General features: G+C 36.4%; 2 protein-coding genes and 1 long non-coding RNA gene across 3 annotated transcripts; 2 read left to right on the forward strand and 1 right to left on the reverse strand.

The window, feature by feature from the left end:
* The first annotated feature begins 611 nt into the window (after positions 1–611).
* On the forward strand, positions 612–6,015 carry LOC110762595 (uncharacterized). The gene is made up of 5 exons (XM_021965241.2): positions 612–736; positions 917–993; positions 1,220–1,831; positions 1,907–2,608; positions 5,754–6,015. Exons 3-5 carry the CDS (start codon positions 1,223–1,225, stop codon positions 5,844–5,846), a joined length of 1,404 nt encoding a protein of 467 aa, XP_021820933.2. The 5' UTR covers positions 612–736; positions 917–993; positions 1,220–1,222; the 3' UTR covers positions 5,847–6,015.
* Positions 6,016–10,028: 4,013 nt separating this feature from the next.
* LOC110762792 (uncharacterized) lies at positions 10,029–11,679 on the forward strand. Its single transcript, XM_088254972.1, has 4 exons — positions 10,029–10,168; positions 10,282–10,363; positions 10,553–11,158; positions 11,238–11,679. The coding sequence occupies exons 3-4, from the start codon at positions 10,556–10,558 to the stop codon at positions 11,523–11,525; spliced, it is 891 nt and encodes a 296-aa protein (XP_088111098.1). The 5' UTR covers positions 10,029–10,168; positions 10,282–10,363; positions 10,553–10,555; the 3' UTR covers positions 11,526–11,679.
* A 4,095-nt stretch (positions 11,680–15,774) lies between these two features.
* On the reverse strand, positions 15,775–16,360 carry LOC110762719 (uncharacterized). The gene is made up of 2 exons (XR_015836764.1): positions 16,330–16,360; positions 15,775–16,197 (listed from the first exon to the last, which is right to left on the reverse strand). It is a non-coding gene; the product is annotated as an uncharacterized LOC110762719 (long non-coding RNA).
* Between the last annotated feature and the right edge of the window lie 2,067 nt (positions 16,361–18,427).

Genomic DNA, 18,427 nt, shown 5'->3' on the forward strand with positions numbered 1-18,427 from the left:
ACAAATGATGAATATATTCTTAAAATAAAGCAACATAAAATTATTAGGAGCTACTAAGAGTTATTTTTCTCTTCTCAGATTTAGAAGCTCTTAGAAGTCTCCATATATTTAAGGGGGTGTATTCAATTAGGATTCTAGAGAATTTAAAAAGATTTTAAAAAGATTTTAAAAGATGTGGATAGGGAGCATGGTTGTAGCTCTGATTTTGCAATTCCTCCCTAAATTTTTTGAATGAGGTGATTTAGGGAGTTCATTGTAGATGCTCTTATAAGGTGTCAATGGAGACAACACATGCTCTTGCTTTTTAGTGTCTCCTTCCTTTTACACCTAATATTCAATTCCAGAGATTGGAATATTCATGGCAGAGTAGGAAGAAAAACTCGATTAGCAAAATAGTGTTATCCCGTTTCATGGAAGTCTTTCTCTCTGTAGTAGGGCGAAAAATTTATTCCAAGTTAAGTAATGAGAGGTTTTTTTGGAAAAAACAAAAAACAAAAAAAAGTAATGAGAGTGCTCTTACTGACCAAAAACAAAAGTACCGTCGTTTTACTGACACATAAAAAGTAATGAGAGTAACCTTCGGAATAACTTTACTATCTCTCCAGACTCATGGTCTTCTTCTACAAGTTCTACTACAGAAACTTTTAACTTTCAGCTGGCTCTTTCTTTTCAAGTCTTTTTTGTGTTTTCATTACCTTCGTCCATTACTTCGGGTTGGCAGTTCTGCCCAAAAAAGGTTTGATTTTCTTTTCCCATTCATTTTGAGCAGTTTGGACTGAAATGAGTAATCTGCTTGATAGCAGTATGTCAACATCTGGGATTCATTATTTACTCTCCTTGTCATTACTTTTCTCTAAATATTGATAATATTCTTGTTTTTTTCTTTTTTACAAATTGATAATATTCTTTTTGACAGCCCACAAGTAAGTCCTTGGCTCTTCGGAAAGTAAGTTGTAGTCTAATATCAGCAAAAACAATTTTCACATTTCAGAGGTTAGTGAACTACCTTGATCGGTAATTGTGCCTGGTTATTTAGATTACCTCTGCTTTCTTATAATTTATTTGCAATGTTGAGACTGATTTATATTTACACATCTGGTAGAGTTGATTATAGTTTGAATCTGGATCATTTTTCCTTGACTGTTGTTTAGTTTCTGTCATTTGCTAATTGGATTTGAATAGAGAGAGGATATTGATCCAAGTTTTTTTTTTCTTACAGTCCATGGCCGATAAATCTACCAACAATATTGAGTTGAAGGCATTGGTGGACAAGGGGAGTAACAAAGTTATCTTCATAGAGCCTGACAATGATTTTGTTGATGTTCTCTTCAGTTTCATGACAATCCCCATGGGAACAATTATCAGGCTTGCACGTAAACATTCAGATCCTGTGGCAATAGGTTGCATGAACAACTTGTATGCAAGTGTTGAGAATATTGATAAACAAAAATTTTGGATTCCTAAATGTAAGGGCATGTTGTTGCATCCCCGCAATGCAGCCGATGCTCATTGCAATTTGTTAAAATTGAAACTTGACGATGCTAAGCCAAGAGAATACTATGTGTGCATCAGTGCATCTAAGTTCTTAAGTTTTGACTGGCCTATCTGCTGTCCTTGCCCGTGTTCATCAGTTATCAATGATGAGAAGTGTCTTTGGTTGCGCCCTTCTCAAGTTGGAAGTGTCTTTGTGAAAGGAGAAATCAGGTTTACAGTTACTGATGATTTACAAGTCATTCCCCCAAGTGCGTCAACCAATTCTGTATTTACTAAGCTTGGTGTCATGGATATGGATGCTACTGAGGAGTTGACTGTCAATATTGGAACTGTTGAGGTAATTGCTGGCTATGACTTATATTTATTTTTATTTAAACTGTAGCTGTTGTTCTGAGCTGTTTATCTTTTCCAGATGATTAATTTGCTCATGAGCTCTTTGGTGTCAAAGACACCTTTGACTGAAACCCTGTTGAAGCCTAAACAAGAACCAAAACTGAGCAGTAAAGTTATTAATCAAGCAATACATTTAGAATCTCAAATGTTCGGAGACTCAACGAATGACGAAGAAGGTAAGATTTCTGTGAAGCTTGTGGTCAGCAAATCTGAGAAGATGGTCTGTTACGCAGAAGCGGGGGAGGATTTTGTTAGTTTACTCTTCAGTTTCCTAACTCTACCTCTTGGGTTTATATTAAAAAACATGAAGGATGGTTCCTTGAGAGGTTGCATTAGTCATTTGTACAAAACTATCCAGGATTTGGATGGTCAATACATGATTTCAAATCACCACAATGAAATGATACTCGATCCCAAACTTGTTCCTGGTTTTTGCTACAAGAACAGTCTTTTAGGAATTGAGGAAACCTCATATTACCTTGTAAATAATATGTTGACTACTGATAGATCCCTTATCTCATCGGAACCAAATCAACTCAAAGTGATTGGGAAAATGGATGACAGTGCTCTAGGATTTCTGAAGGGACCCGCAATGTTTGTAGTAACTGACAATCTGGTTGTAAGACCAATATCTCGGATCGTTGAGCTGCATCTTCTTAAAGATTTGAATGTGCCTGTCACTGACATTGAGGATCAGATTGTGCATGTGGGTAAGAAAGAGGTGAGTTATTATTTATAACTTTTTGGTTCAATATACTAAACAAATCCTCGGTTCTTTGACAGTACTAAATTGAATCATTGGTTTTAATTTTCCATGTCCAATGACTTCAGCTTGACTGCAGCATATAAATTATCTTTGTGTCTGTTAAGTCCTTTGATTTTGACTTTAGTGGATGTCTTTTTAGATGAATTATATATGTGGTTGTACCAAAAATTGGATTTTTGCCTAAAAATGGTAGATAATTTTCCATGGACATCAAAATGGCCAAAATATGGCTAGACATGCATTGCTGCAATCAGATGGAGTGGGCCCAAAATTCAAATTCAGCGCTCGAAAGTTGTTCATCTCTACGTCTACTGCAACATATCCAAATTTGGGTTTATTTGGACAAATGTGGAGTCCTAAGAGCTGAAAACACCAGATGCACAGCGCCAGCAAAAGCTTATAGCATCAATTCGGGCCTAATTCGGGCCCAATTCGGGCCTAATTCCAATGCTCTAATGAATTATCTTTCTTCATGAAAGTTTTGCATTAGAACGTCTACTGTAACATATCCAAATTTGGGATCATTTGGATAAATGTGGAATCCTCGCAACATCAAACTCCAGAAGCATACCAGCAACAGCGAAAGCTGATAACAGTGGCAATTCGGGCCTAATTATGGCCCGATTCGGACTAGCTTCCAGTCCTCAAATGAACATTCGTTCTTCATGAAAGTTGTTCATTTGGATGTCTACTACGACATATCCAAATTTGGCGTCATTTGCGCAAGTATTGAATCTTCAGAGCATTAATCATGATTTTTGTTCGTGACAGCAGTCTGTAATGACCAGTCCTGTGTAACCATGCTAAAACCAGATTTTCTATTGCTCAAATGGAATTAAGTTCTTCATCAATGTTGTTCCTACTTATGTGGAGAACAACATATCCGAAATTGGCAGCAATTGGATCAACCTAGCATTCCCAGTTTATTACGCATCAAGGCATGTTCAGATGAGAAACTCAGTGGCTGCAAATCAAGTTTCACTTTATCAATGGAAGGACTTCATTAGGCCTCATCATTTGGCCCGCGGGCTCATGGGCTTACGGGGGCCCGCCCGGCCCATTGAAAAAAAGCCCGGCCCGGCCCGTTATGGGCTTTGAGAGGGCCCGGCCCGCTTGGGCTTGGGCCGGGCTTGGGCTTGGGTGTTTGAAGCCCGGCCCGGCCCATAGGCCCGGCCCGATTAAGCCCATGAAAGCCCGGCCCGGCCCGCCCACAAAAGCCCGGCCCGTTAGGCCCGCATACATATATAATTATGTATAAATAAGGGTTTAGGATTAGGATTACATCACTTGAATGACAAATCCCCCTCTTTAATTTTTTTTTTGTGTGTTACTTGTTATAAAAATTGTGTTTGTTTCCATTGAATTCTACTCATTCCTAGTTTATAATTGGATGATTAGCACATTAATTTATGTCATTTATTAATACAACAATTATATATATATATATATAATAAGACAAACAACATATCATATCACCAAACATAATCATACCACCAAATATAATCATACTTTTCTTTAACACATCACCAAATGATGAGCACAAAATTAATACAAGTTTTATCCTTAAATTTATAGTTGTTAGTATTTTCTTTTGTTTTATGTAAATCTATTAGAGTATTTATATTGGTTTTTTCCAATCTTGTTTTTATATTTAATGAGTGGTTGTTTTTTCCAATCTATTAGAGTATTTTCTTTTGTTTTATGTAAATATATCAAGGAAATATGCTCAAGACAACGTGAAAATGTGATTACATACAAAAACATGAAAATGCATACATAAATTTAAAAATCATATGTTTATTATTATTTTTTAGGCCCATTTCGGCCCGGCCCGTAGGGCTTAGCCCGGCCCGGCCCGATGGGCTTTTTCAAGCCCGACTCATGAGATGGGCTTGGGCTTTGAATTTTCTAAAAAAGACCGGCCCGGCCCGGCCCGATATTTTCTCTCTCCTCTTTAAAGCCCGGTCCGGCCCGGCCCAAGCCCATGAAATTTGGGCCGGGCTAGCCCGGCCCGGCCCATTGACGAGCCCTAGACTTCATCACCCGTTAGTGGATTCAGAGAAGAATAAAGTGAAGATGTGGTAGATGGAAACAATTTAATATTCTCTGTGATGAAGAATATTAAAACAAAGACAAAGCCCAACATACACGTGAAAAGTCTACATCAAGGTTGAAAGAAGGATAAAATAATATGCAAGTGGACTTCAAGAATGAATAAAGAAAGAAATAGAGATGGTGGTCATTATCTCTACATTTCTTTTTGTCTTTTAGTCAGCTACTTTTGGCTCTCACTCACCAATCAATGGCAAGTGGACTAATACTTTGGATTTCTTTAAGTCTAACAGTGACAACTTCTGTCAAATCACATCAAAGCCTCTTAGCAACTTTTTTGGGTTTACTTGTATTTTCAGCAACCCACTCACCAAAACCAATGGCAAGTGGGTACTTCAAATTGACTGCTGGTCCACTCAACGACCTCCATTCTCTATAAATGGAAGGAGAAATCATCAGCAAAAGACAGACAACTCAACCAGCAAAAACCAGACTCAACGTCTATAAACCCAGCTCAAAAGCTTGAAACAGCCTTCCTTTTTCCTTCTTTGAATTTCCCAGTTGACAACTCCTGAGTAATTTTCTTTATTTTGCTCTGCCAACTCTTGGTATGATATTTCCTTGTACAAGATTGAATAGAGAAATCTTCAATCTCCATTTTAATTTCATGTACCATGTCTTAATAGAGAAATCTTCAGGCCATGTTGTTTATGTATTTCCTTTTTCTTTCAAGTTGTCTGAATTATCATTTTCGCACTAGATGAATATTGAAGTCCTCTTAATTGGGGCATAGAAAAGAACCTTGTATTGGGCCAGTTCCCCACCCAATCCACAATCGATTGATTAAAGTCAATATCGGTGCGCATTTTCCAGTCTTACCATTTTCAGTCTGTTGGAGTTTTTCGCTGCTAACAGTGGCACGCCTTCGCAATCGCAACAAGCGAACTCCACGGCCAAACACCACGCCAAATGGCCAACGGGTCCTTTTCGGGGTAAACAATATGTTCTTCAAATTTTTATTGACTCTTGAATTTGTTAACTGTTTCAGGCTTTGCATCTTTTGTTGTCTTCTTTTCTTTGCGACTCTGTTCTGACCAATACCTTCGTTGGGGATCTTTGGGAGCCAAAGCAAGAACAATGAGAATGGTTATACTTACAAAGAAGAGGTTGCCTTTGTTGTTACTACATAAGAATTCTAGGTAGGCTGTTGATCTGAGATTAACTTTTATGTGTACATGGTATGACCTGCATACAAGGTTTGTCATTTGATCATTTTGGGCTGTAAGAAACTTGTACTATTTTGTTAGATCTCTGTCTGTCTTATGTTTGGTTAAATTATGTTATAGTCATTGTCCAAAACCAATCTTATTTAAGAATAGATTGAGGCTAGTCAGCCATGAACTATAAATTACAAACCCATAAAGCTTTGACCAAATTTGCAGCATTGTAGCGATCCCACCTCGTTGCACCCAAGTTTGAGTTACCTTCCAGTAGATTAGATTAATTTAGAGTAATTATAAAAATAAAAATAAATAAAAATTTGCAGTACATATTTGATCTGATATAAACAAGCAACATGCAGTATTTGATCTGTGTTCGGTTCTGCCATGATCTGGCTTTGCTAGTGAAGGGATTGATCGCGTTCCCAATAGCTGGGTCATCAAGGTGGGACCTGATCTTAATAATCCAAGTTCCCATGAGAGAGAATTCTCTCTTCAGAAATAACAAACAAACAAAAAAAAGAGGCTAGCCATGCGTGCGTGGCATGTGGTTGAATTGTTTTTCTTTTTATTTTTAAGTTTAAAAGAACTAAAAAGTAATTGTAAAAAGTTGAAATGAAAATTGAAAGCGAAGTGACATTGAGGTGCCATTCACTGACATGAAAAGGTAAAATGAAAAAAGTTCTGAAGCTTCAAGTCATCTGATGTAGTGGATACATGGGTAATGATTTCCCCACTCTCTTTTTATCTACTTACACTCCTTTTTTAGTTATAAAATGGAGTGTAAGTGGATAAAATTAGAGTGAGGAAATCACCACTCTATATATATATATATATATATCAAAATGAGTTTTCTGATGACTTGTGATTTTCTCACTTACTGTGGGATTTGCATATTTTGGTGGCTTCTTTTGTTTGTGCCTCTGCTCTGATCAATAACTTCATCATTGGGAGCCGAAGCAAGAATGATCAAGATGATGCATTTGTTGTTAGTAAACAAGAACTCCGGCTTACACTTTGTATATTGGTCTCGAAGTAGTTACTTTTAAATGTAGACTATGGACTTTGTTTTGTTCCTTTGGTTTTGGTTCTTTATTTTCATTTGTTTTAGTTGTTTGGGTTCTGTTGAAGTGAGTCTCCTAATTAATCAAGGAGATTTATTTCCTTGATTAATTAAGGGATTTACTTTCCTATTTTATAGATTTATTTCCTTTGTTAATTAAGGGATTTACTTTCCTATTTTATATAGTTGTCAAATCATTGTATAATTAGGAGATACTTTCCTAATCCTTTACTGGATCTAATTCCTTGTAAAGCACTCATGTAAACTCTTATATATACCTCCTTATGGAGAAGAATAAAAGAAGAACCTAACATATTCAAAACCATATTCATATTTTAGCATGGTATCAGAGCAATCGATCCTCGGTTATCTCTAAATTCTCATATCAAAATTTCTCCTCCCCTCCTCTTCAAGGGGGGGAGGGGGAGTGAAAAAGATCTGTTTCTCTTTCTCATGGAGATTTTGCCTCTTTCTTGACTCCGACATACCATTCTCTTCAGGGGGAGAAGAGAATTGAAGAGAAGTTTCTATGTTCTTAAGCCGTGTTCACAGGGTTTAGCCGTGTTCACAGGGTTTCTGTGTTCCTTAGCCGTGTTCACGGGATTTCTGCGTCCTTTAGCCGTGTTCACAGGGTTTCTGTGTTCCTTAGCCGTGTTCACGGGGTTTCTGTGTCCTTTAGCCGTGTTCACAGGGTTTCTGTGTTCCTTAGCCGTGTTCACAGGGTTTCTGTGTCTTTTAGCCGTGTTCACAGGGTTTCTGTGTCATTTAACCGAATTCACAGGGTTTCTGTGTCCTTAGCCGTGTTCACAGGGTTTCTGTGTTCTTAGCCGTGTTCACAGGGTTTCTGTGTTCTTTACATTCCTCGTATCGAATCCCTCGTATCGAATCCCTCATATCGTATTCCTCGTATCCAAAATCACATTCCTCATATCGTATTCCTCGTATCGTATCGAATTTTCTTGAAACACAAACCCTGAATCAAATCCCTCATCTCGTATTCCTCATATTTCCATATCTAAATCCTCGTATCCTCTTATCCTGAAACCCTAAACACATCTTTTTTCTCTTATTCTTAAATCATTCCGCTGCCATGGATATCGTTTCCCAAACCACCGAATCCGAATCCCAACCTTCCAACCTGAATCCGAATCCAAATCCAAATCCGAATCCGAATCCAAATCCGAATCCGAATCCGAACCTTCCAACCTGAATCCAAATCCAAATCCAATTCCTACATCAAATTCATCAAATCAAATTCCTAAATCAAATGTCGGTCGCTAGTGGAAAGCGATCGCCCCCCCCCCCTTAGTTCTTCGAACACGGAGAATCTGCTTCAAAACTACCAGTCACTAGTGGAAAGCGACTGGTAGTCAGAGAAGCTGTTTCAAACCGACTGGTCGCCAAAATCCCGCGACTGGTCACCAGAGGAAAACGATCAGTTTTCTCCACGCTGTCAAAATCAGGAGGAGGAAATTGAACCGTCTTATGAGATTTTTTCCGCTTCAGTCATCTCCCTGGCATCACACTCAGGAGGAGAAAATTGAGGAGTTTGTGCCCGCTCTGGAGAATTCTTCAGCTCCAGTACCACACCAATCACCTGCTGAGGACGTCATTCAGAAGGCACAGAGCCTGCATATCAGATTCCAAAAAAGAAAGAATCGTGGTAAACCTCCAGTTCACTACGAAGCAGATCTTAATGCAAAGGGGAAATATCCCATCAACAATTATGTATCCCTCAACAGATTATTAGAGTCACGGGTACACTTTGTGAAGCAGTTAGCCGACATACCTGTTCCCAACAGTGTAACTGAAGCATTAGAAGACCAAAAATGAGAAGAAGACATGAATGAAGAAATGCGAGCTATCCAGAAGAATGGCACATGGGCACAGTGTGTCTCATAGGAATGCTGTTGATCGAATCTTAAGACTCACAAAAGCATGCGGTCAATCCTGATGTTCTACTTTTCATACGTTCTCTCAAAAATTCGCATGGATTATCGACTTGGGTGCTACAAATTTCATGACTCACTTACCAAGTTGGGCATTTGACGTATATGCACCAACTTGAGGAGGAGTGTTGAAGTGAGTCTCCTAATTAATCAAGGAGATTTATTTCCTTGATTAATTAAGGGATTTACTTTCCTATTTTATAGATTTATTTCCTTTGTTAATTAAGGGATTTACTTTCCTATTTTATATAGTTGTCAAATCATTGTATAATTAGGAGATACTTTCCTAATCCTTTACTGGATCTAATTCCTTGTAAAGCACTCATGTAAACTCTTATATATACCTCCTTATAGAGAAGAATAAAACGAAGAACCTAACATATTCAAAACCATATTCATATTTTAGCAGGTTCTTCTCTGGTGTCCTTTATTATTTCTGGGCTTTTGGCATGGTTTGCCATTTTGAGCTGTAACCTGTACTATTGTTAGATCTCTATGGTTGAGTTGTCAACTATGGTCGTTAAGGAAAAAATATTACAAAACCCAATAAGCTATGACTAAATTTGCTGTATTTGATCTGATATAAAAGAAGCAACATGCAGTATTTGATGAGTCAATGTCAATATGCAAAATAGTGTTATGTAAGTCTTTTACTGTAGGGCCATATAAATTGTTCCTAGTTAAGTAATGAGAGTGCTTTTACCGACAAATAAAAAGTAATGAGAGTGCTTCTCTTTTGGAAAGCTAGAGTATGGAGGAAATAGATGGGAAATGAAAATGAGAATGAGAATGAAAATTGGATTGTGAGTAAGATGAGAGAGGAGGATGGGAGGAATGAGTAACAAAAATGAAAACTAAAACTAAAAATCTAAAATCTATTTGAAATTGTTTAAGTTTTTGTTTTCACTTTTGTTACTCGTCCCTCTCATCCTCCCTTCTCATCATCTCTCTCAATCTCATCCTCACTCATATTCTCAATCTCATTTTCCTCTATACTTTTAGGACAAAAAAATGAAAACTAAAAAAGAAAATTGAAATAGTTATCAAATGAGCGGTAAGTGGATGCACCTCTGCACACCCTCACTGACTTTACTATCTCTCCAGACTCACTGTCTTCTTCTACAAGTTCTACTACAGAAACTTTTAACTTTTAGTTGGCTCTTTCTTTTAAGTCTTTGTGTTTTCGTTACCTTCATCCATTACTTCGGCTCGGCAGTTCTGCCCAAAAAAGGTTTGATTTTCTTTTCCCATTAATTTTGAGCAGTTTGGACTGAAATGAGTAATCTGCTTGATATCAGTATGTCAACTAATCAATAAGCAATGCTCTCTGTTTTCTTTTAACAGCCCAGAAATAACAAGTCCTTGGCTCTTGGGAAAGTAAGTCGTAGTCTATTATATCAGCAAAAACAATTTCCAAATTTCAGAGGTTAGTGAACTACCTTGATTGGTAATTGTGCCTGATTATTTAGATTACCTCTGCTTTCTTAAAATTTATTTGCAATGTTGAGACTGATTTATATTTACACATCTAGTAGAGTTGATTATAGTTTGAATCTGGATCATTTTTCCTCAACTACTGTTTAGTTTATGTCATTTTCTAAATTTTTGGTTACAGTCCATGGCCGATAAATCTACCAACAATATTGAGTTGAAGGTCTTAGTGGACAGGAGGAGTAACAAAGTTATCTTCATAGAGCCTGAGAATGATTTTCTTGATGTTCTCTTCAGTTTCATTACAATCCCCATGGGAACAATTATCAGGCTTGCACGTAAACATTCAGATCCTGTGGTAATAGGTTGCATGAACAACTTGTATGCAAGTGTCGAGAATATTGATGAACAAAAATTTTGGATTGACATATGTAAGGACATGTTACTGCATCCCCGCAACGCAGCCGATTCTCATTGCAATGACCTCAATTTGAAACTTGATGATACTGAGCCAAGACGCTACTTTATGTGCCCCAATTTATGTAAGGTCTTAAGTTATTACTGTACCTACTGTCCTTCGTGTTTATTAATCATGAATATGGAGAAGAGTCTTTCGTTGCGCGCTTCAGAAGACGGAAGTGTCTTTGTGAAAGGACAAACCAGCTTTACAGTTACTGATGATTTACAAGTGATCCCCCCAAATTCATCAGCCAATTCTGTATTTACTAAGCTTGGTCTCATGGATGTGGATGCTACTGAGGAGTTGACCATCAACATTGGAACTGTTGAGGTAATTGATGGCTATAGAGCCTTATTAGTTTTGTTTAAAACTCAGTAGTCGTTGTTTCTGATCTGTTTATCTTTTCCAGATTTTGAATTTGCTCATGTGCTCCTTAGTGTCAAAAACAGCTTTGACTGAAACCCTGTTGAAGCCTCAACAAGATCTTAAATCGAGGAGTACAGTTCTTAATCAAGCAATACATACTGAATCGCAAATGTCCAGAGACTCAATGAATGATGAAGAAGATAAGATTTCTTTGAATCTTGTGGTCAGCAAATCTAAGAAGATGGTCTGTTACGCAGAAGCGGGGGAGGATTTTGTTAATTTGCTCTTCAGTTTCCTAACTCTACCTCTTGGGTTTCTGTTCCATGAATAATTTGCTCTTCGGTTTCTGTTCCATGGATTTAAATGCTCAAGGATTTCTGAAGAGACCTTCGATGTTTGTAGTAACTGACAATCTGGTTGTAAGACCGATGTCTCGGATCTTTGAGCTGCAAGTTCTTACAGACTTGAATGTGCATGTCACTGACATTGAGGATCAAATTGTGCATGTGGGCAAGAACGAGGTGAGTTATTATTTATAATTTTTTGGTTAAATGCAGAAAACGAATCCTCGGTTCTTTGACAATTGACAGTAGCAAATGAATCATTGGTTTTGAATTTGCATGTTCCCAAATTGCTGCTGAAAATTTTGTCTACTAGAATGTTTCATGTCCCCTCTGAGATTTTCCTATTATTTGTCTGTAACACAGAAGTCCTTTTTAGCTTCATAGTTGAATGAGTGATTTTTCATCTCCACTATATTGTGTTAATTTCACTTCTGCTTGGCTGCATATATATATATATATATATATATATATATATATATATATATATATATTATCTTTGTGTCCTTTAAGTTTTGAATTTTCAAGTCCTTTGATTTAGACATAGTGGATGCCTATCCAGATGAGTTATATGTTCTTCAAATTTTTATTATCTTGAATTTGTTAATTGTTTCAGGTTTTGCGTCTTTTGGTGGCTTCTTTTCTTTGTGAGTCTGTGTTGCATTCCTAAAAGGACACAAATTAATGTGCAAACAACCAATTAAAAATACCCGCAAGTGCACGAATCTAATGAGGTATAGATTATGTAAGTACGGGGTCGATCCCACGAAGAACTTGTCGGCTTCCTATAAGTTTTAGTTTGAGTACGTAAAGAACACTAATTTAACACACCACAAATGCACAAATGCAAATTGGAAACTAAAAATGAGTAAAGAAATGTAAAAGAAATGAAACACCTGTGAACAGTGCCGTGAACAGTACCCATGAACAGTGAAAAATGAACAGTGACGACCGGTCGTTGTTGGGCAGATTCATGTGCGACCGGTCGCTGAACAGTAACGACCGGTCGTTTTTGGGCAGATTCGTTTCTCTGTTTTTCCAGTTTCGACCTCTGTCCAGTGTTTTGCCTATAACTTTCCAACCGTTTATCCAAATTTCACGTTCTTTATACGGTTGGATTCAGCACACAAAAACAAAGAATACAACGCAGACCAAAAGTCCAAAAAAATTATGGAAACAAATAAAATCAGTGACAAAGACACATAACGTGTCAAACATGCACACACACACACACACACACACACATTTGGGGGGGGGGGGGGGGGGGGGGGTTTGGTTTTGGTTCAAGTGACCTAATTCTAATGCATGAAAGTAAATGGACTTTGAATTTAAATGAGAATGGCAGAGATGAATTATCAAAGTGTGAAAGTACCAAGTAACAAACACTAGGGTTTCGGAATCCACCCTAAACAATTCTACCCAAGTTCATGAATACTCAAGTGATGAACTCTAAACGTGTTGATGAAAATGTTCGCAATCAAGACCATGGGTCGTGGCTCAAGACGCATTGATTCTCTCTAATATACGTAAAGTGCATGGTTCGTGCTACAATACTTGTGCCCTCCCCATAACCGAACCTAGGTATGGTTCGTACTTCGATTCAATTACAAGGAGAACCCATTAAGTTCAAAGAGAATATGAACATCACAAGAATCCTAATAGCATGGTGTTTACATTAGGTATTCAAGAAACCAATTCACATGGATGATTCTTACTTCATCCATTTATTGCTTAGGATAACATGAAGATACACATAATCCCAACAATCTCAAGAAGCATGCTTTCAAAGATGATCAATCAAAGAAGAACATACATCAAGGATAGATTAATTTGGTGAATTGGAATTCATCAACAATATCTAGAAATTCATACACTCAAGCATCAAAACAATAAGGTAATCATGTTTAGGGCTTCAACCTAAGCCCTAGCTATGGAGTTTAGTTGCTCATACTCATTCCAAATACAAACTCAAAATAAAATTAGAAAGAGTTTACAGATTTTTAGAAAATGGTGAAAGCTTCAAGCTCATCAATGGTGGAAGCTTTCTTCTCCACTTTTCTTGGCTGCACCTTGGCTTTCTCCTAGCTCCAAACTCTCCAAAATATGCTCTCAATGTGTAGAATCATGGAATGACTTCATTTCCCACGTTCAAGAGCCTCTCCAATATCAGATTGCACTTCCTTTTGCTTCCCTCTCTCCTCCTTTCCAGCTTTACTTTTAGTATTCTAATGCAAAGTCTTCACCCATTGTCTTCTTGTCCCCTTGCAAATGATGAAGCCTTGTCCTCACAAAGATGCCAAATGCTTCAGAAAATATCTCATCTACTAAGGTAAATTCTTGTTACCAAGTGTTATGGTAACAAGAATAATCAAGATGACACAATGGAGGTGAAAGCTGGCCAAAATCGGATTTCCAGAGCTGTGGTGACATGCTGGATTGGTTGGATAGGCAATACTTGTCCAATGGAGCTCAAATTTGGATATGTTGTAGTTAACATCCATTGGAACAAGTCTCATGAAGATCATGACCTCATCCGAGCACCAGAGCATGTTGATCCCAGGCCAAGAAGTTGACCTACGAAAATGAACAAAAACAGAATTTATAACTAATAATGCACTTTTAGCTCATTTTCATCCCAACCAAGGTAAAATCTAAGAAAACACAAAAAGGAAGTAAAAAGCTATAAAATGTCAAGAACTAACTCAAAATAGTGGGTGAATAACATGAAAAATCATGTGTAAAAATGAACCGAACAGTCTGCTCTGACCAATACCTTCGTTGGGGATCTTGGCAAGCCAAAGCAAGAACAACGAGGGACTGGTTATACATGAGAGGTTGCCTTTGTTGCTTATGTTTGGTTAAATTTTGTTATAGTCATTGTCAATCTTATTTAACAATAGCTTGAGGCTATTCAATCTTTTGACCCCTTCTATTATAATATATTATATTATTTTTGGAGATCATATGAGATGCAGATAAGATCTCAAGGGCCTCTCCACCCCAAGAAAATAACTTACATGTAATAGGATATCACTGTTTTACTATTTTCGGCCAATAACATCATGACACGTGGAAAAATTATTTCACGTGTCATTATGTTATGGCCGATAATAACAAAAAGTACTATCTCCGTTGCATGAGAATTTCTCTCCCACCTCAGCCATGAAGAAAAAAGGGCCATGATGACCATGCACTCAACTCAAAGCTCTTGCCCTTGATATCTCCTTTTTTTTATCGACACCTCATTAGCTGCACTATGCAGGTCACAGTAGGACTGGCTTTAGCTTTTCAATGATGCTCTGGCTTTTAAAGTTAAGTAATAATGCCCCTAGATTTCTTCCTAGTTTTGCATCTTGAATGCTTAAATTTAGTTGAAACTTGAAAAGCTAAAGCTAAAATTTCACTACCGGATCAAAGAGCTGACACGAGGTCCAGATACTCTGGATTTGTAAACCCAAATAGAATAATGCAATTCGTATTTGGGCATGTGGTTGACGACTTCTATATCTAAATTATGAATGCAAACTATCATCTTACTTTTATCTCAAAATATAATAATACAAGATAACTATTTAGTCAACTTTTTTAAGCGATAGTAATTATTAATGAAAAAATAAAGTAAAAACCAACTATGGCCGAATCTTTGGCAACAAAAAAATACTATGGGGACGAATCTTCATCAGTGACCAAACACAACAGCATATTGAATTTAACTAGAGAGAATTGAACACAACCCAAAAAATGATTAAAAAAATATCTGATTCAACAATAAAAAATAGGGAGCTTTAGTAATATATCCAAAATAGGGGCTGAAATTATAAAAAAACCTCACATGGAATGCACTTTATAAACATACCCAAAAACTATTTACTACATAATAAATGAGTGTTGAAGTTCCTATAAATTACATATCTACCATTAATTAACTTAAAACAAGCCCAACACAAAAAACTCAAAAAAAACTCAAAACAAGCCCAACCCAAAATTTTTTCAAAAACCCAAACTAAAAAAAAATATCGCGAAAATCAAGGAGCTGTCCTTACGACCCTTCTCCATCGAACCTCCGTACAGTGTTAATACCATGTCATAGAAGTACATTGTTAATACCATTTCATAGAAGTACATTGTTAATACCATTTCATAGAAGTACACTGTTAATACCATGTTATAGAAGTACACTGTTAATACCATGTTATAGAAGTACACTGTTAATACCATGTTATAGAAGTATACTGTTAATACCATGTCATAGAAGCACATTGTTAATACTATTTCATAGAAGTACATTGTCAATACCATTTCATACAAAAAATTTAAAAAAACCTAGAAAAACCCAGCAAGACATCCAATATCTTTTGCAAGAACCACCTCTAATTGTCCATAGTTTCACCACATATAATCGCAAAGGCAAAAGGAAATACCTCTACAAGAAAGAAAAAAAAATACACTGTTAATACTATGTAATATAAGTACACTGTTAATACTACGTCATAGAAGATGTCGTGAGTACTAAATTCTCCAGAAGCTCTGATTACCACCTAGTAAAACAACATCCAAACTTACACAACTACGTAGTGCTTACATTATCAATGACAGACTCAAGAAGATCTCTGACAATTTCAAGTCAGATTCCATCATTATGGCAATCACTATTTGCTTAACCTGAAACCAAATAGAGGATGCTTAATTTAAATATCGTGTTCGTGTTCATACAAGGTATCAAACGTAAAAATACCCATAAAAACATAAATTTCCTTGGAGACTTAGACAGTAAAAAAGTAGTACAAGACTCACTTCTTCTCGCTCAATGAACTCGGTTTGTCTCATATCATAGAGCCTAAATGCAACTGCAAGTAATTAACAAACAACATAAGATAACAAGAGAGACACACACACAACATTTAGCTTTGCCTCTTATAGCAGTAAGACTTACAATCAATTTTATCATCTGTATGGGCATATGGATGGAAGACATTGAGTGCATGAACAAACTCATCAAATTCAAAGACACCATTTTCTTTTCATCAAAGAGATCAAAAACCTGGAAAAGCGAAATCCAGTTCACGTAAGTAGGTGTAGGGAATAATATATATATATATACTACAATAGTTGTAAGTGAGAGTGGAGTGTGAGTGTCCTGCGTGACATTGCTTGCTTTCATTGAACTAAGATTTCTGTAAGTTCTTACTTTGTTTTCAAAGCTTCCACAGTTAATAATATTTTCAATTAATATTATTTCCTGTGTTTATTTCATAGTCCTTCAAATTCTAATTTATGTTAGTCCAATTATTTTCATTAATTTATATTTTTTATTTAATTAAATTTAGTGCCCTCATAATTTTTTATTTATACAATTTATTCTCATACGTTAATTTTCTTTTAAGTTTATGATTAATTTATTAGTTTCAATTTGCATCCATTCAATAATTTATTTTATTCATTATTTCTCTATTTTTTATTTGTTAGTTGCCCAAGTCATCTACCAAGTCAATTATTTAGTCATACTCTCCATTCTCTTCCGTAGCTAACAATTCCATTTCTTCTTCCAAGTCTTCACTCCATTAAATACACATGCAAAGTTTTCATACACATGCAAAGTCTTCAAGTCTTTAAATACACATAAGCCAAATCCAACTCTAAGTCTTCCGTCTATTACTAGTTAAAAGTCCTTTTGAATTTAGTTCTTCTAGATTCTAGGCTCTAGTCCCCTTTTGGTATCAGAGCCGTAAGAGTTGAAAGAGTTGAGTCTAAGTTTGCTACTCATATCGCCCAAGTGGCTGATTTAAGTTTTCTGAGTTAGCAAGTCTCCCAAGTTTCTTTTAATTTAGTAAGCCTCCAAAGTTTCTTCTAAGCCTATTCTTAGTTATCTAGTTCCTTAGGTTCTATCTCTCAAAAGTCCGTAAGGTGAGACCTTTTTACCAAACAGTAAGTCCCAGGTAGAGGCATGAGCGGTTAGGCACGAGAAGGTGAGAGAGAGAAAACCCATAGGTTCTTAGGTACCTTAGAGTCAATCTTAGGAGTTACCCAAGAGTCTTTCTATTTTGGGAGTCATGTAAGAGTCTTTCTAATTTAGTTAATTTAAATTTTCCACGTAAGCAAAATGAGTCGTTTATTTAGAACCAATTCAATTAATTCTTCTAGTTCAAGTACCAGTCTAAGCCAAGTACCAGATATAATTAATGAAGAACAATTAGAATTTGAGTCATCTAGTTCAGAATTACATTGTAATGATTGGAATATTCCCAAAGTCTCTAGCAAAGAAATTTATAAGCAAAAATGGTCAATCAATGCATTCAAGACTACTACGCATGTTAAAACAGTAGAACAAGTCTATGCCTTAGGAAAAGAACATGAAACATGTCAGTTACTTAATTTAGATGCAATTAAAAACCATAGAAAAGAAGGTAATAATTTTTTACATATAGGTCTAGTTCAAGTTGCAGTTAAGCCCTTAACTAAATTAGGTTTAAAAGCCGCAATTTTATTAAGTCTAAGAGATGCCAGATTTAATGATTACCAAGAAGGAGTCTTAGGAATTATTGAGTGAAGTCTATGCCATGGTCCAGTTCATTTTGATTGTTGTCCAGATTTTACAGTAAGCCTTAGTGATCCTCATATTTTAAAAGTTTTAACTTTAAATATTAAAACTCATGGTTATAATGTTTTACCAAGTACCCAGCCTTTAGCTTTAATTTATAGAATTTATTATAAAGTCACAGGTACTAATATGAATTTCCAAGCCTTAAGCAAAAGCCCGAAGAACCAAACGCTTTTAATTCAAAGTCATACGTCTTGTGCAAATATCAAAGTTCCTCAAATGATTAAATGGTCAGATGTTAGTTTACCTAAAGATTGGTTTTTAACCACAGAATGCCCCCCTAAGCCAATCCAA

Source organism: Prunus avium, chromosome 6, assembly GCF_965620075.1.
Source record: "Prunus avium chromosome 6, drPruAviu1.hap1.1, whole genome shotgun sequence".
In the NCBI taxonomy this organism is placed as follows: Eukaryota; Viridiplantae; Streptophyta; class Magnoliopsida; order Rosales; family Rosaceae; genus Prunus; species Prunus avium.

Coding starts and splice junctions, on each gene's coding strand:
- LOC110762792 (XM_088254972.1), top strand. CDS start 10,556: ATGGCCGATAAATCTACCAACAATATTGAGTTGAAGGTCTTAGTGGAC. Junction 11,159..11,237: donor TCAACATTGGAACTGTTGAG/GTAATTGATGGC, acceptor TATCTTTTCCAG/ATTTTGAATTTGCTCATGTG.
- LOC110762595 (XM_021965241.2), top strand. CDS start 1,223: ATGGCCGATAAATCTACCAACAATATTGAGTTGAAGGCATTGGTGGAC. Junction 1,832..1,906: donor TCAATATTGGAACTGTTGAG/GTAATTGCTGGC, acceptor TATCTTTTCCAG/ATGATTAATTTGCTCATGAG. Junction 2,609..5,753: donor TGCATGTGGGTAAGAAAGAG/GTGAGTTATTAT, acceptor TAACTGTTTCAG/GCTTTGCATCTTTTGTTGTC.